The sequence below is a fragment of the Aquila chrysaetos genome, chromosome 9, assembly GCF_900496995.4.
Source record: "Aquila chrysaetos chrysaetos chromosome 9, bAquChr1.4, whole genome shotgun sequence".
Taxonomy (NCBI): Eukaryota; Metazoa; Chordata; class Aves; order Accipitriformes; family Accipitridae; genus Aquila; species Aquila chrysaetos.
Genome location: NC_044012.1, coordinates 22,109,523 through 22,130,136, shown reverse-complemented (window position 1 = coordinate 22,130,136; position 20,614 = coordinate 22,109,523). Strand labels below are relative to the sequence as shown.

Here is a 20,614-nt window from a genome sequence, read left to right as displayed (position 1 = left end):
TACTTGTAAGGGTCATGTACCGACAGTCAGTGGACTCTGTAGCATTGCAGGGCATCTCTGGAGACTAGCTGCAGCAAAAGGCTGTTTAATTTATGGAGGCTGCGTAACGTGACAAGCTGTATAGCGGAAGGAGAGCTTGGCTGCTTCCCTGGCAGGGAGAACAGGGATGCTGCAGCCGGGAAGGCCTCACGTGCTGAGGCTGGGTGGGATGTGCTCCCCACTGGAAAAGGGGGATCTGTAAAGGGCTTGAAAACAGGGTTTGGAGGAGGTTTGTTCTTCTCTGTGTGAGGTGGGTTGAACTTCTGGAGCTGGTTAAGCCAGGCCTGGTGCTGTGGACTTGGTTGTGTCTGTGGATAAAGCATCAGGCAGTGTGTGAGAGTACAGGATCAGCCTCCTTGGCCAAGGAGAAGGGGGCTGGATTTCTCTCTTGTTGCTCTTCCAGCTGTTTGGGGGATAAATGTAACCTCAAAGTGGGGCATTCCCAGGGCAGCTTTCTTTGACTCCACAATGAAAATCTGCTTTCCATCTCTGCAGTAAGCAAGCCACCTTGGATGGGTGGTCCTGGTGTATAAATGCTGGTTTTTGCACACTCATACCAGGCACTGACCTGCAGAGCGGTTTAGGTACTGCTGTCCTGGTGTAATGCCTTCTCTCCCTCCCCTGGACAGCTTGCAGCATAACCAGCGGGGCTTGCAGGGTATATCTGCCTCTCCATTGCCTCAGGGCCCTAATGCATGGGATTGGGCAATAAATCCTACCCTGGTCATTGCAATCTCTGCAAATATTTTGGCTAATCAATAAACAGAACAATAATATAAGGTGGTTCAGGGATGGTTTCTTTCCCTGCAGTAAAGATGGGCTCTGCTGCTCCTTAGTCCCCCCTGCTGACTCCACAGGGCTGGGTTACCCCATGGTGAGCATCTCTGCTTCTCAGGACAGCTGCTGCTATCACGGAGATGTTCGAGGAGTCAGGTCCTGGGAACCTGCTCGATCAGCTGTTTCAACAGGGGCTCTTCAGACAGACTCAACACCGTGATGCTGAGCCTGCCTGATGGGAGCAGCACTGCGGCAGGCAAGATGTGCTCGAGCTACTCCCTTGCCCTCAGCAGCTACCTATTTTGGTGCTGTCTTGCTGCCTCAAATGAAGTTTTGCCCTTTGCTGCTGCCTTAGGCTGCCTGGTAGTTTCTTGATGGGAAGAAGAAAGGACCGAATGATTTTGGAACTAAAATTTGAGATGCAGTCGGGTGTCAGGGTGAACTGCACATGTACATCCGAGAGCAGAAACAGTTCCAGCTGTCCCTTAGCCTAGCTGGTGGGTGACTTGGGCATCCTTCAGTCACTCCTGCCCCTGAACCCAAGTCTTGTGTTCTCCAAGATGCCAAAGCTGCTGCTTTGATTCCCTGCTTGGAAATTGCTGCAGGACGGTGAGCTGTGATTTCCCTGTCTTCCGCTTGATGGCTAATCTTGAAACCGTGGCTGTTTGCAGTTAGGCTTATAGATCACAGTCCCCACTCGAAAGAAAGAACTATTGATTGAAATTTTCACAGCAGCATTGGATCAGCAATGTTACAGCATACTGACTGGCAGCTCAACAAACTGAATGAGATTAAATTAAGGGACAGCAACAGGGCAAGTAAAAGGCTGGTGTTTTGTTTGAAACAGAAAAGGAAAATTCTGTAATGCAGATGGCCATGCTGCACCTTAGTGGTATCCTTAACCATCATGTGCAAATTGCTGTTCTTGTCAAGTCAAGCTTTCTTCTTTCTTTATGGGAGAAAAGAGCATTATCTGAGCAAGGAGAGATGCTTCTTGCGGATAACTTCACTTTTGGGATAGTGATTTAAGGAATTACTCCTCTCCGTTGGATGAGTTGAGTCAAGTCTAGTCTATTCTATGAGTTGCAGGGAACAGCACTGAGCATCTCTGCCACCAGAAGGAAATAAATAAAACCTCTCCAAAGCTGTGCATTGTAATGGGGCTTTTGGGGTTTGAAGAGGAGTGTAGGGACCCTTATCCCTGCTTGCCAGGGTATCTTCAGGTCTGTGACCCTTGGGACCAGTGTGTCATCCCGTGCTCATCCACTGAATCCTGTGTCTGTCTGATGTACTTTTCCTTGTCAGATTGCTTTCCCAGCTGCCAGGCAGCCTTGTTAGAGAATCCTCCGGAATCCAGCAAGGGGAGGATTTGCCTTTTTTTCTTGGGTAGAAGAGACTGGAAGAATAGGTCAACATGAAGGGGCTGTTGCAGTGTAGCTGGGGGCTGATGTGACCTGCTGAAAAAGGTGGCTGTTTCTTCTCCTTGCTGCTGCTGTCATCTTCTTTTCCTGTCTCCCTAAGCATCTGATTTTTGCCATATTGACAAGTGCAAAAGAGTTGTATTGATTAACAGAAGTGTTTGGTCTCCCTGCAGAAAGGCAGGGAGGAAAAAGCATCTTTCTTTGATCATTTCCTACTTGTTCTTTGTCACTCTCTCTTCTCAGGAATATTTTATTCGGCTACTAAGAATGACATCACTCGGCATCATGGAAGGCAACTGCATATCACGCCTGTGTGATCAGAAAAGACAGGCCTAGGGTGTAATTTTTGTTAATCAGTGCCAGCTTTCTTCTGCCTGCATAACCACCGTGCTGGGTCTGGTATGTGCAGGGAGGCAAATAGTGGTTTCCTGGTGCCTTGTAATGAGGGAGGAGAGAGAAAACCTTTCTTGGAATTTCCTCCTCTTATGACAGTCTTAATTTGGGGACCTGATCCTTGACCTCCCTAATCCAGAGCGCTCTTCTGGTGGAGCTTGCTGCTGCCTGGTTTCTAGCAGTGGTTGTACAGCCAGATGTGTTGTCTTCAGGAGAGTGTCTGTCGAGTAGATCCCCTTTCACCTTCCCAGGGATGAGCTGCCATCAAATTCAGCTGGAGTTGACATTGCAGAAGAGACCAAGTTTTGTTTATTTAAAAAAAAAAAAAAGCTGTAACTGTTTATCTTCTCACTGGAATTTACTGGAGAAAAGTCAACTGATTTTCAGGCAGTGTATAAAGGCTCTTGGTCAAATGTGGTGTAAGCAAGGGGAGAACATGCAGTTCCCATTCCCATGCTTGCTTCTCTCCTCATTAGTGCAGGATTTGTTTCATTTACTAATTTCATTGCTTATTATCTCAAGCTTTTGACGACATTCCCTTTATTAAAGAAACAGCCATATGGAGAGACAGCAAAACAGGGAAATAAACTTAAAAACAGTGCCGATAAAGGGATGCTGCTTTAGTGATTCTGTTTCTTGTTCTGGCTGATGGGTGATTTTGTTGTTGTCTGAGCAAATTGGGCAGGCTGCAGGGAGGGAAGGCTTTGAAGAGCGTGTCGGTATTGTTCATAGCTCTCTCCAGCTGCTCTCACTGAAGTGGGAGCAGACTTGAATTGGCAAGAGGGTGGTTTTTAAATCTACTGTAAATTACCTTTCCCCCCCTCAAGCATCTGAATAATTAACCAGCCCGTCAGTGTTTGCTCATAGCAAGACACAGGCAGAGAGTGCCGTGCCCTTCAAATGATATCTGCGATGCTATTTAGAAATGAGTGTTAAATTAACTTTCCAGGGTATGGGCAGCACTGGCCCTGCATATGTGGTCTCTTCCAAGGTGAGCAGAACTTTTGAAGATGAAGATGCATAGGCTTAACTCCCTCCAGAGCTGTCCCACCAGAGCCTCATGGTGCTCCAAAAGCTAAGCTAACCTTTAGACTTAAACCATTGGTTTGGGTTTTAAAGGCTCTGTTTTGCTAATACAGCAGTAGCAATTTGCTCATTTCCACCCAGTTTGGTCTTGCCAGAGCCAGAGGGAACCATTCATTGTAGCTGACCATGCCTCGCAGCACACGGCATCAGTCATGAACAGGGGTCATGGCCAGGAGCATCCAGTCTTGTGCTGGCGACTGGTTGTGCCAAAACCTGAGGAAGGTGGAAGGCTGTGTCCCTCCCAGGGTCACGTGGGCTTAGGTCCAGGGCATGTGGCTCTTAAAAAGGGGAGCAGAGGTTTGGAGGAGACCTTGGAAAAGGTGCCTGGAACCTGGCCACAGGGAAGAGTTAGTTTTTTGTCATGTCAGGTGTCTTATATGAGTTCACACCCTTTCAAAATTTCTGTATTTCAGTAATCAAATTGTTATTCTGCTCGTCTAGGGAGACTAAACTTGTCGTATTGTGCTGCACCCATTGGCCAACTGAATTAAAGAAGGGTAGAAGTCTTCAAGGCAATTATGTTCCTAAAAGCAAGAATGACTCAGTGAAGGAGTTTGGTTATTAAATGTTGTGCTTGGCAGCAGCCAGCCAAGCTGTGCTTGTGTACTAGCTGGAGAACCCCAATGTGCAGAGTGGTGGCACTGGTCTCCCCAGCACACCAAGGAGGGCAGATGGGATCTGGAGGGGTGAGCTATGGACAGGGCACACAACTGGAGACAAGCTTTGTTAGCTTGCTCAGCAGTCAGCTATTAGCTGAACCAAGTGTGACAAATTAGGGTCCGTTGTCAGTGGCAGTGAGTGCCCCACTTTAATTTTTTTTTTTTTTTTTTTTTTTTTTTAGAGGCTCTGCTTTTTGATTTCATAAAACATCCTCTTGATGGTGCTCCAGGACAGAGGCTAAACCAAGTGGTCCCTATGCTTTTGCCAAGGAGGTGCTGGTGCCAAGGTGCCAGGAGGAGGCTGGTTGTTGGTGGGAGCATCTAGCCAGCCTCACGCTCTGATCTCCATCTCCTGCTGGGGCTCAGGGTGCTTTTTGGCTGTTTTCTGCCACTGGCAGTTTGTGCGGATAAAAAGTAGCTTTGAAATGAAGAACGCAGGGTACCCTACCTCGGGACTGCTAAAGTACCAGGGCCAAGGCTTGGTGCACAACTGATGTAGGATGGGGATTTATTTCCCCTTCATGTGCAACCTCCATGAGGAGTGATGGGTCCGCCTGACACGGTGGGAATGCTCTCTCACTAGAAGCACAGCTTGGTAAAGTACAACTGCATCTTGACTATTGAGTTCTGCTTCCTCTTTCACTTGTGTAAGGCCAGAATGACCAGATCACTTTAATTAACTAGCTTTAAGTAGCTTCAAGAGTGTGGTGGCTCCTCAGTCATCCCTTAGGGCAGCCAGTCACGCATCTCAGATGCATGCTGGTGTCTATTACAACCAAATTTTGGCAGCCCTTATTCACAATGGAAATCTGTCCTGGGAGAAGCTAATGATCTCAGCATTGAACTTCTTGTTTAAGTGATTGATCCCAACCCTTGCCTAGCATTCAGGGACTCTGATGTCCATTAGTGCAAGCTCCTACAGGAACAAAAATAGCCACTGACTTTGCCTATCCAGTGCATACAGCTATTGCATCATTTTCCGGAGCATTCAAGGATAAGCAAGTAGCAGGGATGTTATCAGAAGTTAGACCTTGGTCTTCAAAGTGTGTGTGTTGTGGGGGAGGTTTAGCATGTCTCCAAGAGATTTCTCGTCTCTGGGACACAGCCTGGATCAGTGTAGGCAGAAGCTGACCTAGAAACCTGAGTGAATCTGGCCTGGCAGAGCTTTTTGGTCCTGGCAGGTCTCCTGTTCAGTGATGCACTGTGCTGCCCCTTGGACCCACACCAAATGCTAACTGAAAGAATGAGGACACGATGCAAATCATGCTCCTCTGGAGTGGGCTGTTGGCCTGGCACGGTATGGTGGGTCTGCACTACGTCACCCTGGGAAATTTGAAGTCTGGCTCCATTGAGACAGCCTATCATTATTCTTCAGTAATAGTTTCTTGGGTACAATTTACTGTCTGGCTTGTTGCCAAGCTTTGATAAATGAGCTTTGTCAGATAGCAGACTTGCAGATTCACCTCTGGAGCAGAGCTATCAGGTCTCCTTTTCAAGTGAGCTACCCCATGTCAGCATGAATCGGAGGAAAAGTTGTATGTTAATGTCAATGAAAACCTAACACCCATTGGCTCGGTGTGAACGTGTTGGCTGGGTAGCCCTTGGCTGATGGCAGTGCAGTGGATGCCTCCGAGGCTAGTGAGCAGCTACGCACGGGATGTGGGGACAACAGAAGAGGGTTGGTGGGTTCCAATGTGGTCAGCGAGGCCCCAGTGTTTACCCTGTGCCAACCACCTTCTTCCATCTCATTTTCATCTTGCTTTTTTTTTTTAAGACTTTCTTTTGCAGCTCTAGAGGGCAAATTAAATGGAGCTGAGTTCATTAATTTTGCCAGTGCCTGGAATAATTTTGATGCCTTTGGCATGTTCCATCCTGGGATGCAGGCATGCAGACCTGCCCTGCCCTCCGTGCAGGGCACTGTCAGCTTAAGGAGTTATCGTAGCTGGGGCATCTATACATGCTGCTGGGACCCTGAATGCTCAGCAATTTATTGCTTCCCTGGTGTCTGGCTAGTCTTACCCTTGTTAGCAGAGGTGGTTTTGGGGGGGTTTTCTAAAATGCTTCCCATGACTTCGAAGTGCTGCTTGGTTTTCTGATGCTCTTCTCCTTTGGGCTGGCTGGTATCCTGTTAGAGCTCAGTGCTGCCAGCCTGATGGATGGAAACCTGAGCTAACTTCACCTGGATCAAGCACTTGCTTGGATCATGTCAGGTCTCCAAGCATTTCATTGCTTTCTATGGAAAAAAACCCTCTTTTCTTAGAATACTGCGGAGTTTTGAGTGAGTAGTGCTTGTCGTCCCAAACACAGTACTGAACTCTGGTGCATGTACCACTAACACTGTGATAGACACTTTGAAGCCTCACGTCTACATCCCAGTGCATTTCCTGCTGGCCAGGGAGCATTGCATGCATTTCTCTTCTGCAAGCTTGTTTCCTGTGAATGTGGTTTTAGATAGGCTGGGGTCCAGCACCTTTATTGCCCCATCCGTAGAGGGAGGTCGAGGAGAAACCAGAGGAAGAGAGTGCTTGGGAAGCCTGGGCCATGCCCACAGGGCATGTCTTGCAGTTTTCTTTTTCCTTATTGTTTTACTGCCTTGCTATAAACATTTATAGCTGAGTTTTCCAAAGCAGAGGTCACTGGGGTACCTCGCTGCAGCTGATGATCAGTGGGAACTGGGTGCTTCAGTCCCTCAGGGGCTGTTGAGAAGCACTGCCTAACTCTTGGGAAAGAAGACTTTGGTGTTGGGGTTTTGATCAACTGGTTTTGCAGTTATTCTTCAGGCTTTCAGCAGTATCCCCCAGCCATGTGGCCGCTGCAGTGGGATTTGAGCAGTCCTGGCTTCCTCTGGCCTTGAGCCTTTATGCAAACCCAGCCACTATTGTCAGGAAGCCAGGAGAGATAAAGTAGCTTCCCTTGGCGTGTGCTCCAAAAGAGAGAATGGAGGGGGAGTAACCATCTCCTGAGAATGAGCATCCCTTGGGTTGGGCAAAACTGGGTTAATGAAGTGAGTCTGTTAGAGGGTAAAATACAGCTTGTATAAGCTGCTGCATAGTTGCTGTTTCCAGACACCGTAGCTTAGATATAGGGAAATTAAGCCTTTATGGTTTTTACCCTCATATCTTTAGTCCTTCCTTTTCCTGCACCCCACAAGAGACCAGGGTCCATGGTTTCTGTCCTAAGTTAGTGTTTGGCTTGTCTTACAGGCTGGCAAATGCTCGTGCTGGAGGATTGAACCCAGCAAAGGAGTGATCCCCCCTGAGACCGAGGTGTCTGTGGCTATCATAGCAAACTTGGATGACACTGAGAAATTCAAAGACGAGGTGAACCTATTCATAGAGAACAGCCATACCTATGTCATCCCCGTCCAGGCTGTTGGCATCGGCACCACAATTGTCACCGACAAACCCTTTGCTCCGGAGCTCAACTTGGGACCCCGCTTCAGGTAGGGTATCTCTCAGCTCCCATGGGCTCAGCAAGGAGTTTTGCTGTAGTCCTTCAGGCTAGTAGTTCTTCAGTGCCCAAGGTCCTGGCTCTGTTTCAATGAAGCCACAGGGAACAGTCGTTAGATACCCTTAAAAGCCACCAAGCCACCGAAATGGAAACTGGTTGCTAAATTGTCACTGAATTGTCTTTAGTTATAATACGTTTATTTCCTCACTTTTTCCTCCAAATCTTTATTTGATAACAGCAGGTCCCAGAAGCCTCCGGCTGGAAAATGCTACATTACAGGTATAAACATATTTTCTTTTGCAATAAAGTTCCTTGCTTTTCCATTCACTATGGAGTGTCATCTCACAACAGCGGAAAACCTTGGTGGTAGCTTGTTAGCAACTCCTTGACTAAATTAATGGTGCTGTTTTTTTTCGCCTCTGCCCGGGAGTTCTGGAGGAGCAGAAGAATTTCTTTGCCCTGTATCATCCCTCAGTTCGCTCATCTTCCCCGGCTCCCCTGCTGGGCTGCACTTTATTAGACGTAGTCGCTCTTTCTTTGTTTCTTCTGCCTGCTTTCCTTGCCATCTTCTCCATCAATGCTGCAGCAGCAGCCCGAGGCATGGGCAAGCAAGGGTGGCTGCAGGACCAGCTCTGAAACGAAGAGAAATCCACTAAGGCTGGGCAGGATATACTGAGAGTGTTAATTGAAAGAGCTTAGCTCGAAGGAGGGGATTCACTGATCCTAACGCGTGTGTCTGAAACCAGGCATGTTCTTATAAATGGGAGAGAAATAAGCCTTTTCAAAGTGCTGTTTGCCTTGTGTTGGAGACCTCTTGGGATGAGAATAGTCTTCTCAAGGTACCTGTTCCTTTTCCTGACTGCAAAGAGAGTCCACAGTGTTCCAATACCTAAATTTTGGGCTAGAAGGAGCAGGTTAATCCTACCTTAAGCATTTAGGATAGATTTGGGGGGTTTAAATATGCATCCACAAGCCACCCACCTAAGCAGGGTCATTGCAGGGAGGTTGGTGCTCGTCCAGTGTGTCCTGTGCTCTGTGCAGCCACAAATTGGCTACACAATGGACGGGACAGTGTCAATGTGATTCATGTCCTTGTCCTCTGCCCCCCTTCACGTCTTTGCCCACAGGCTCAGTTTGAAGTTGTTGCCCTTGCTGTTGGCTGCAGAACTGCCACTGGGTAGGTGAGCTGAGGTGGGACTCGGGTAACATCTCATCTGAGTTGGGCTTTCCCAGAGCCACAAATTCTGCATCTACTCAGAGCTTCTCCAAGCTTTCATCTGTTGCTGTCCACAGCATAAACCATTTCATACTGAACTTGTACACATCATTTTTTAAGTCTGTTTCAAAGACTAGTTTGTTCTATACTGTCACTTCTGTGTTTGTATTTAGCTGCTTGCAGCAGATGTGTTTTGTAAGCCACATATTCTGTACCTTTCAAAAAAACAATAACTGTTTCAGGACCAATTCATTTCCTGGTCATGTTCAGATTTATAGAGGGTAAAATAATTACTCTAGCCTGCAGTTAATGTTTCTTTACACGAAGGAATCAATTTCCATTGAATATTCATTTTGTTTTATACCTAGCTCTAGTTATTAATCTCTTGTTGTCGTTCCATTCCTTCAGCAGCTAGACCTGGTCTTGCTGCCGTGTTTGTATTGGGGAAACTTCTGTTGGTCTTGTGTTCTCACACTGCATTTATCTTCCTAAAACACAAAACAAGCTGCACTGTTCAGGCAAAGGCTGATGTGTTGGGGGGTGATGATGAGGGTTGGATGCTCCCTAAGGGATGGGGGAGGAGGGGGATAACATGGGTGCCAGGGCAGGGGTCCCACCAGCAAGGCAAATGGTGCCCAGATCACCAGATGAGTCTATATACCCTGCAGCTTCCCAACAGCATCTTCAGAGGAAGCCATCTGAGGCAACATGTCCCAAGGGGAAGGTGAAATGGCAGCGAAGCTGTTCCTCCATCCACTTGCAGCTAGGCCAGGCCAGCTTAGTGTCTGATGCAGCAAGACCTGCAGGAAGCACCTTGGAAAAAACCCTCTGAGTATTAAGCACTAAAGGCTGGTGATGCTCTGTCTGCAGCAACTGAGATGATGAGCTTCATGAAGCTTTTCCTTGCTTTACACAAGCAGACCAGCTGCTGGATGGTGATCAACTTAGGGGCAACCAAGGTCTGGCTTTTGCTGAAGCTTTGAGCTAGGTCAGCCTTTCCAGAGGTGGTTTTATTGCTGAGTGTGCAGTCAGGTAACACCATTGGAATGCTGAAGCTGGGTGACTACTGGGAAATAGCAGCTGCCATGATATTTTCCATTTCTGCTTCTCTTTTAGCCTGGATGCCTGCTGTTACCAGTTCAAGATAACAAACAAAGGACGACGCACCCATCAGCTCTATTGGACAACGGAAGGTTTCGCCCCATTTCGCCACCGTGATCGTCTCCCTGCTGTCAGTAACACCAAGGGCAAAGATTCCTCCCAGGGCCCCAAACCTGCATGCCCCGTATTTAAGCTTCGACCGCTGAGGATGGAGCTGAGGCCGGGCAAGACTATGGAGATGATGCTGGAAGGCTCCTCCAGCACTCCCCAGGTGAGGTGCCCCATAAGGACTGAGCCTTCCCCAACAGATCATCTCCACTGGGACGACTTCTGCAGCCCCTTGACATGCGCCTAAGACAATGAGCAAGTGCTTTCAAGAAACTGTTTTAATGCCACAAGTTACCATGGCAGCACCAGTTGCTTTCCTTGCTGGCTACCATCAGTTGCTAAGGCTTTTTCATGTTTCCATAGCTACCATAAACCCAACTTGCTGATACCAAAATAGGGGCTGAAGGAAATATTGCTACTTCAGGGGCAAACGGCAGGTTAGAAGGTGTTGTGTGCTGAGGCAGAAAGGAAGGGCAAAGAAAATAAGTTACACTTAGACTAGGAGCACAGGCAGAAAGTAAATAAAAAAAATGCAAAGTAATATATCTGGGGGAAGTGTCTGGGAGCTTCATTTTTCCTCTGTAGACAAACATGGGCAGAGGGCTTGTCTAGCACTGAGTCCTGGAGGAGAAAAATGAACACAGTTTGTCAGCTCTAATGATCAGAGTGACGTTCATTCACGTGGGAAACTGTTCCCAGGAATCATTATAATTGACAGCTTGACTTTTGTCAATATTTCCATAACAGCTTGCCCCAGTCTCTCAGCCAGCCCCCGTGTCCCAAGGGCAGCCAGGTCTTCAGCACCCTTGGATGGCAGCTCGGGGGGGGGAGATTTCAGCAGGGTCACTGGGTGTTCTCCTCCCTGGACCCTTCTTTCCAGAGGAAATCCAACTCTGCAGAGAAGCTACCAGCTAATCCTGGCTCCAGGACCACTGGGCACAGATGTTTAAATGAATGTGGAATAAATCTGCATTAAGATCCTGCTGTGATACTAGTGTTTTAAAGGGTTACCTCAGTGGTAGCTTGGGGAAGACTTGAATACTCACCTAGTTGACAGTGCTGGGACTGTCCCTGTGCAGTTCTGAGCCCAAAGGTTTTGCTGAAGAGGGAAAAAGATACCAGAAAGAAAATGAAGTGATCAGGGCACTGGTGAGGGTGTCTTGCCTGGAAAGCCAAAAGGGCATCTGTGAGCTCAGCTGTGGCTACCTGGCTCCTGCTGTCAAAGCCAAGACCCTGGGAGCGGGCCTTCCACCTTCCTTGGGTCTTGAGAACTTAATACTCTTCAGTTTGGTCAGAAGCCCAACTCCCTGCATTGCACGTGCAACACAGGTGATTTTGAAGTCTGTAGGCTCTGAGGAGGAGTTGAGTTGTGGTGGTGTATCAGAGGGAAGAGTGAGAAATGAAGAGAGGAATTTGGGGAAGTGAAACCATGAGAAATCAGGAAAAAGTCTCGAATGTAAGAGCATCCAGCTTAAGCAGAGGGTTTTCATGTGAAGTGCAAGACATCTCTTTCCTGGGGAGGTTTCTTTGAAAAGCAGCTCTAGGAGGGCACAGTACATCCTGGGAATGAGTGATCCCCTCTTTACCTCAAGGCAGTCAGGCTATTTGGGTTTTTGCCATGGATCCTTTCCACTAAGCTTCCAAGGAAGGGTTTGCTAGCATTGGCCCTTCTATCACCTGTTTCCCTTAATATAGTTTTGGTTTTTTTAATCAGTTCCTATAGCTTTCTGTAAGCATTATGCTTGGCAATGGGAGAAATAAAAAATAATCATTTGGGGCAGGGATTATTACAATTGTAAGCAGCACATGACTCATGAGTGCCTTTTGTGGATATTAGGGTGTAGCATTATGGATATTTGAGTGCAGAATAAACAGGGTGCAGCATAAAAAGAAAAGGGGGCTATTGAGGAGACCAGTGACTGTACCTTTGTGACAGTAATACAGTCCATGGTTGGGTGGCTAGCAAATGCAATGTGTTTTCTGGACACCCTGCTAGCACCCACTGGGTGATGTGTGACTCTTGGATGCAGGTGGTGAAGGAGCGGCTGCTGTGTCATGCCATCGTGGGGAGCAGGGCAGGGAAGGCACAGATAATGCAAGTGGATGTCACATGTGAGTTCATTGCTCCCATTCTGCAAATGTCCTCCAGAGAAATCACTTTCCGGGTAGAGAAGGTAAGTCTCTGGATTGCGTCCTGGCATTTAGTTGCATGGCTGATGACCGAAAGCCTGTGGGGTGTGTGTGCTTATGTTCAAAGGAGGAACTTAAACAGCTTCTCCAAGTCCATGGGGCTTTGGCTATTGATTTGAGCCAGACCAAGCTTTTGCCATTAACACTGAGATCATTATTTCGCTCCTCTGGGGTTGGGGACAGTCTCACCAGGTCTATTCTGCCCTTCTTGATGTGGACGCAGAATTGAGCTGCTGAGCCAAGGGCGCAGGGTGAGATGCGTGGGACCCATGAGAACAGCATGGGCTTTGCACAGCCACCTCCTGTGCTGGGGCTGCAGGTGGGAGAGCAGATTGCTGCAGCTGAGTGATGCTAAACCCCCTCCCCACCCTTCCTGAGGTGCTTTGTAAAGTAAGTAAGGATGTTTTTAGAGATGGGACTGGTTTTTAACTTCACCAAAGTAAAATTGAGGTTACAGCTGCTCTGCTGAGGGTGATCGTGGCCACTTCTAGAGAGACACCAGTTTCTGTACTCAGTATAAAGGGAGGGGTTTGAGGATCCTCCAAGGCATGGTGATGTCTGAACACGGATCCTGTAGGAAAGCTGAGAGAAACTGAGATTCCTGTCAACTCCTCAGGCTGATGAGGAAAAACTCTTACCTCTTGTTTCTCTTTGCCTTCTCTGAGGTTGGTATGGATGCTAGCTCTTTGCAACTCCCCAAGCCTTACCTTCTTCAAAGGACTGGCAGACATCCTTCAGCTGCAGTGATGATAACACCAATGCAAAGCAGGTGCCCTTTTGTCTCTGGATCCCAACTCCTGCATCATCTTTCCCTCTACTGTGAGGCGTCTGAAAAAGTGAAGATATTTCATTATTTAGTTTCTGTGTTTTCAGGTCTCTACTCTGGTTCCCACACTTCCGGAGAAGCACAAAATTGTGTGAGCAGGCAGTTCAGATTTAATTAGAAGCTTTTCAGCTATCCCTGATGTCTACCTGTGGTCTGCTTGATGCCACGTTCTCCAATTTATCGAGTGCTAAGACACTGCAGCTGTTGGATATCAAGACATCCAGAACTAGTTTCCCAAATACTGTCTAGTTTATATAAACCATGCAGGAAACCCAGAGCAGTGCATAAAGAAGAAATAGCTTAGGCTGGGCTTAGCTTTGAGGCTACAGACACCTTGTCACTGTAGCAGGGGCAGCAGGACACACGTTGCAATTAGACTGTTGAGGTTTCTAGCTGGCTGTATGGGCATGTAAATGTTCAAAGCTAACCTTAGGCTACTGCAGGCTCTTTGCTGTGGGCTAAATCCTGCTTGTTTTTCTCCTCTGACTAGCATCACTGCTTTTATGAGGCTACTAGAACCAGTAAGGTTGTAAGAAATTATTGTATGCGAGTGAAAATCATCTTGTACCGTTCTGCCCAAGAGAGGATATAAAACTGGAGACAAACAGTCTGGGTTCACTTTCTGGTTTTGATCTTGTTCAAGCAGCTGCCTCCTTTCAGGGTCCTATTCCCTCATCTGTACGCAAGACTGTTTCCCTGTCCCCTGGGGGATGCTGTGTTTTCTAAACATGAAAAGCAGCTGATATATTTAGAGAAAAACCTTCTAGAAGGGTATAAACTAATAAAAACAGTAAATAGAGGTATGCACTTTTGGGGCTGAAAAATTTGAAATGCCTTGGAAGGGGAAGGAGGTCCATGGCCACTTCAGGTTGTTTTTTCCTTGTCTCCTGTTTCTGTAGCAACCCAGTGATGTCCTAACTCTGCAGTACAAGCCTCTTTCTTTAAAAAACATCTCCTCCCTGCCAATCAGCATTGTCCCGACCTTAGAGCAGCCCTTCTTAATCTGCGATGCAGACCAGCAGCCCCTCTCTGCAGTTGTTCAGGTGAGCAGCCATGGACCTTTCTGCTGGTGGGGTCTGAAGAGGGAGAAGTGTGGTCGTACCTTTCTGTTGGGAGGTCCTCCTAGTAGGGAAGTTTGTTCTGCAGAGTCAGCAGTAGACTGGTCTGAACTAAATCAGATTTGAAACAAGCTGCTGAAGGAAATGAAATATCATCTGAGTCTGGCTCTAAGACATGAGGAGAGGGGAGCAGGCAACTAGGTCTGGGCAAGCCATGTAGTAAAGATGTCCCTTGGAAGCCATCCCAGCTATCCAGCAGCCGTTCTCAGATAACATTAAGAGCAGCTTGCTCTCTTCAAGGGCAGCCCTGCTTTCAGGAAGGCTGAGGATGCTCCTCCATCCTCTGCCTGGCACCTGCCCGTTTGTCGGTGGAAGGTGTTGGACATGGACTTTGCTAAACACATGTTGTTGTAGGCATGGCCACCACTTCTATGCCAGTGACTTGCCTCTGCAAGGGTGAGGCTGCTATGCCATGTCACTTGTGCTGGGAGGATAAAGGAGTTCCTCTAGAGGCAGGGCAAAACGCCCTGGAGTGCCAGAGTGCTGATTTGGTTGTGTATTCAGCATATAGCTTTTGTGGGTCCAGAATTCAGTAGAACAATATTTATCTCCCTCTTGTATTGATGCAGAGCACAGAGACATGAGCCTGAGATAGTCTCAGACAAAAGTGCTGTGGTGCTTGCAGTCAGGCACACACCGTGAAGAAAATGAAGGATGAACTGAGAAGCCTGCGTTGTGGTCACACTTTGAACATTTACACATTTCAGGCTGTCAGACCTTGGGACTTTGTCACACTGGTGATTAATACTCTTCATCTTCTTGCAGCCCATGAAGCTGGAGATAGGGGAGGAACTTCATCTCTCCATCAGATTTAACCCTGCTTATGAAGAGAATTTGGGTATCTGGGTAGTAGAGAAGGCTCTGAAGATACAGTTTCTTGAGCATCCTCATGAGGAGCAGGTCACCATTCGGGGAGAAGTCTACTTTCCGAATCTCCATATCGAGACCACGGCCCTGGATTTTGGCTGCATCTTGAATGACACTGAAGATGTGCGTTACATCAAGATGACCAACTGCAGCCCACTTCTTGTGCAGTACCACTGGTCATTCCTGACAGACAGCCAGGTGAACCAGATGAGGTATGTGCACTTTTGTCCTCTCCTTGAAGCTGCTCTTCCTGGTGTCCTCTCAATACTTTGCAAAGACCAAGACTGTTTGCCTGGGATCTGATAAACTGCTTTCAACTTTTCCTTGTGGAAATAACACCTACCAGCTGTGGTCAGGCTAGATGCTCAGGGAATAGGTGATCTCTAGCAGTTTGACACTGGGAAGGAGACAATGTTCTCCGGTCGAGCTGGGACCGTAAGAGACTACCAACGGTTTTTTGCATAGCCCATAACCTAGAATCCTGCTTTATCTCTGGAGCTACAAAGCCATGCTTAGACACTTGGACAAACAGATATATAACATGACCTCTTTTCCTTCCCTGCCAACCCTGTTTGTTGTCATTTCATGCAAAGAACCTACACAGGCACTGCCACCGGAACGATATGCTGCTGTCCCAGTCTCTTGGTGCTGCTTTGCTGTAGCCCCCATACTGGTTCCCCTGGGAAGGGAAGCTGGCGTAGAAAGCTGCTTTCTCAGACCATCATGGCCTGAGGCAAATACCACTTTGGTGAAGCGAGTTTTCATCTGTTAAAACACAGGTCACATTCACAAAAAGGCTATGTAGTGCTTTAAGGCAAAATCGCAGGCTCTGCTGTGGCTTTAGGTATAGCTGTAGATGTTGGTGGGAGCACTTGTCCAAACATCCCTGGGAAGCAGGGCCATCCAGTGCTGTCTGTGGTTTTCAAGCCCAAGAGCAATCTCGCAGTTGTGCTGGAGCACATCTATAAACACATTTTTAGCAGTTCCTCCTGCTGTGGCCTCTCTGCATAGTACAAAAGTCTAGTCTGGGCAGTTTTAATTACAGTAGCAAATGGTTTTTCCATAATGCCCTAGGAAACCGAGCAAAGTTAACCATTGTGCATTGAAGTGCCGCTATTACAAATAATAGAGATCATCAATAAACTGTTTCATTTAGGGAATTGGGTTCTGGCTCAGAGGAGACGACCTCGTGGGAACCGGAAATTAGCTATGGCTATGAGGAGGGCTTGGAGGAGAAGATGACCTGGCCACTGGGGTAGCCCATTCACAGCTGGGTCTTACCAAGTAACAACAAGTCTTTAGTGTGGCCCTTCTTGATGCATGGCACCTTCAAGAACAGACCCTAAAATGCAGAGGAAAGTCTGGAAAAGCAGGTGGAGGGAGGTGGGCAGGGAAGGAGGAGCAGGGCTGTAAGCTCTGCTTGGAGGCCTCTGTCATCTCCTGGTAAATTAGATTAGGGTTTAATTACAAGCTAAAGGGAAAATCTAATTTTGGTGATAGAACAATGCATATATTTTATAATAACAGAGAAACAAGCACATTACAGCGAAGCCTGTGTGGAATTAATTTGCTCTGGGGCCACTTGTTGGCCAGTTGCCTGTTCATCTTTACTCTTATCTTTTTTTTTTTTTTTTTTTTTTTTTTAATTTAACCAATTTAGGGGTTTGGAAATGTGAATGCTGAATCAGTTTTCAGCTTTTAATTACCCTGTCTCCACCTAAATTGGCTTTGCTGGACCTGAGCCTGCAGGTGCTCGTTCTTCTAGCAGATGCTGAGTCACCCAACTCTGCTAAGTTGGTAGCAGTTGAGGGTCCTGAGCATCTGGCAGGATAGTGGCCTCTGCTCCGAAGGGTTTGGCATAGCCCCTTTGCTGGCTCATTAGCACCGTGGACATTATAACAGCTCCCTTTTCTGCTCTGCATGTTAATTAAGCAGCAATGTACTCTCTCTGGGTCCCTCAGTGGACACCACGTGATTCTCCATGGCAGAGCTGGAAATGAAGATGGTCTCCAAGCTATTAACACCTCAAATTGCTCATTAAGAGCCTGGCAGAAGGGCAGCATGTCAGATATTATTTCTGGTCCGCATTAAGCACTGTTGGTATTCTAAATTATCAGATCAAACTAACTCAGTCTGACATCGAGGGAATCAAACATCAGGTCTCACGAAGGTGAGATCAATAGAATTTAACCATCCATACATCTAACCTTGCTGGAGCTGATCATCAGAGACTCCCAGCATCAATCAGACACACACATTCATTTTGGCCAGGAGAGAAAAATGTTGTTTCTCTGCCTCGACAAGACTCTGTGTGCCTAGATCTCTTTTTTTCTTCTAATTGTTCAACCCATTTTTTCCTCCTTTTTAGTTGGTGCTGCTACTTTGAGAAGAGCAATCGTATAAGCAACATAGTCCAACCGTTGCTGTCTGGTTGGACATGCCCAACTCATGCCAACCCATGTCCCTTCTCTGATATTGCTGAGCCATTAATCCCTTGTGGTTACTGTTCTTCTAGACCTGCGTGGTTACAGACAGACTGAGAATAGGCTCTCCTCATCTCTTGGACCTTTGATAGCTCAAAGCTGAGTTAAGCCTTTGCACCAAGATGTTTTCTGCAGCATTGGAATGGATCTCCAGGATCACCCAGCAGGAGATAGTAGATCTGGAGTCAAATTCAAACATTTCATCGTATATCTTACCTCAGAGGTTTCTTCTTGAAAGACTGATCTGTCCCCCTTTCTAAGGGCAGTATCCAGCTCCTCAGCTTTGCTTGGGATTCCCATCAAAAGGAAGACATTAAATCCAAAGGATATACAAGGATTTTCTTAGAGACCTGTGACAAAGGCTGCCAAAGGCTTATCCCCAAACTTAGCTGTTCTCTAGAGTTTTCATCCTTTATTAAGGATCTGTGCCTTGTCATTTACTTTGAGCATTGCTGTTCCTGCCTCACCTTTTTGTCCCCTTCCTGTGAGACGTGTTCTCTCCCTGGGATAGAATGAAGACACACTGAGCGGTCCATGTGCCAGGATGGATCAGCAGGGAGCTTTGCACCTCCGTGGCACATGTCAAACCCCCTCCGTATGTTGATCTGATGTCTCTGGAGAGTGGGAACTTCTTGACTACAAATCCAGCATAATGAATTGCTAGTAGATTCTTTGGGTAAAGGGTTTGTTGAGCTGAATGTGTAGAAAATGACTCTTTCCTTTCCATCCAGGATTTTCTCAGCCAATTTGTTTTGAACAAACCATGAGCCTTTCTCCTCCCAAGTGGGTCTTCCTTTAGCATTAGTAATTTCTCATGCCTCTGCCCTCTTTCCTTCCATGTCCCCTGGAAGGCTGCACTGCAGGGACCCTGCGAGCCAGATCCCAGCCTTGTTACTGACACAAAAACCAATTCTGTGATATATGTGATGGGGGGTTTTTTGTTGTTTTTGTAACAAGGAAGAAATGGAAAATGCAGACAGTGAAAAACAGTGCAAGGCAAAAATCTGACAGCAGTGCTCTGTCAGCCACCGGAGGGGAGAGGCAGCAACATCAGCAGCGAGAATATCCATCGGAAATGCATACATCCACCATGTCCCTGATGCTGGGGAGTCTCAGATGAGTGACAGTTGAGCATACCCCCTTCTCACCCCCCAGTGCTATCAGCTCCTTGCGGCAGTACGTTTTAGGCTTTGGTAGCCACATAGGTGCTACTTTTTCTGCTTAAATCCCGTGGGTAACTTAGAAAAGGAGGGCTGAAGTTGTGATGGAAATATGCTGCTGAACATGTCCTTCAGCTGCGTGTGGTTTGGCAGCAGCAGAGCAGCAGTTTGCTCGGTGTAACAGAGAAGTGGCCTCTTATTTCTCAGAGACGGAGTCTCTTGGAGCAAGGGCTAGGTGCTGGGCAGGCATCACCTCCGGGGTGGCAGTCTGGCTGCTGTGAATGGCTTATGGAGAGGCTCTGTACTCATGGACAGAGACACTGGATAGCCAAAGCAAGGGAGACTTGGAAATTTGCTACCTGTTCCACCCAGACAGAATGAAAAGTAAATAAAATGATTGTCAAGGAAGGGGTTGGAGCCAGGCATAAGCAAGCATATGTTGTTACCAAGTCTATATTAGAGACATAAACCTGGATACTAGGTGTGGTGCAGTGATGCTTTATCAGGACAAAGGTTGGTGGGTGATGATTTCTGGCTTGCAACATGTCTGTAAGCTTCTTTCTTCTCTACCTTCACCTTCAGCATGGTGACCACCACAATGCACCCTCCATCTCTGTGCCTTTTACAGCATGGTGACCACCACAATGCACCCTCCATCTCTGTGCCTTTTACAGCATGGTGCTGCTCTTTTCCCAGCTCGCTTGCTGGCAAGTCAGCCAGCCTGCCCCAGGCCTGGGCATGGCACCTTCTGGTTGAGCTCCTGGGAGCGTGACTGCAGGTTTGAGACAGCTTCTGCTGCCCCAGGACTTCTGACCACTGGTTATTCTGTCACACGCCTGGAGGACTTTTACCTGGGCAATCAGAATGGAGGTCGGAGCCCGGAACAGCCGTATGGGAATCGCTTTAACTATTACATTTGGGTTTTCTGAGCCTCAGCCCCCTCCTTTGCACAAGGGTGACAGACCCGGAGAGCTGTCATTTGTCTCGGCGGGCTGGGGAGCAGCCCCATGGTGTTGGAGAAGCAGACTGAGGGTAGGGGAGGCAAAGGAGAAAACATTGCTTGGGTGAAAAGCACTGCACATCCCACCTAAGGTGCTGTCAGGCAGCCGGCTGTCTCCCTGGCTTTGTCCTGTGCCATCAGGACAAAGTGTGGGAGATGTCCATGTGTCATCCATGCCCCGAGTAGGCTGTGGTTAGATGGGGGTTGCCTTCTGGTTTTTATAGCTGGTCAGCAAACACTGGAAGGTGGTGACTTCTTGCTCTGCCAGTGATGGTTTAGCTAGCAAACCTGGGAAGCAGCTGACTTCTCTCTGCTTTCTGAACATCTTGATTACCCAAGGCACACAGTGGGAACCAAAGGTACGTTTGCACTGCAAACAGTGTCCTTCTTATAAATGCCATTACACCTGTGCTGTCTGGATGGCTTGTGCTTTAATTCCCTCTGGGGAGGAGGCTGCTGCTCAAGGCCCATCTCGGCAGAGCTTTACTGTTTATGAAACAAAATGTTGATTTTTTTTTTTTTTTTCTTGATTTGTTGTTGTTGTTGTTCATGGGAACAGCTCACTGTCATAGCCTCACTGAAGCAGAGCGAGAGCATGAATTTGGGAGCCACTGCTGTTGCTTCCACTTCATCTCTGGCAGAGCACTGAGTAGGGAAGCCATTAGATGAAATCTGGGTGGCAAGATAGGGTATTTACTCCTGTTTATTTGCTGACTTGCT

General features: G+C 47.5%; 1 protein-coding gene across 1 annotated transcript in view; it reads left to right on the top strand.

Annotated features, from left to right (window-relative positions):
• The window catches only part of HYDIN (HYDIN axonemal central pair apparatus protein), a 161,548-nt gene that overhangs the window by 81,208 nt on the left and 59,726 nt on the right, over window positions 1–20,614 (top strand). The window contains 5 exon segments of the mRNA XM_030026239.2: window positions 7,579–7,817; window positions 10,158–10,413; window positions 12,281–12,424; window positions 14,166–14,309; window positions 15,150–15,463. Coding sequence (XP_029882099.2) covers window positions 7,579–7,817; window positions 10,158–10,413; window positions 12,281–12,424; window positions 14,166–14,309; window positions 15,150–15,463 — 1,097 coding nt within the window.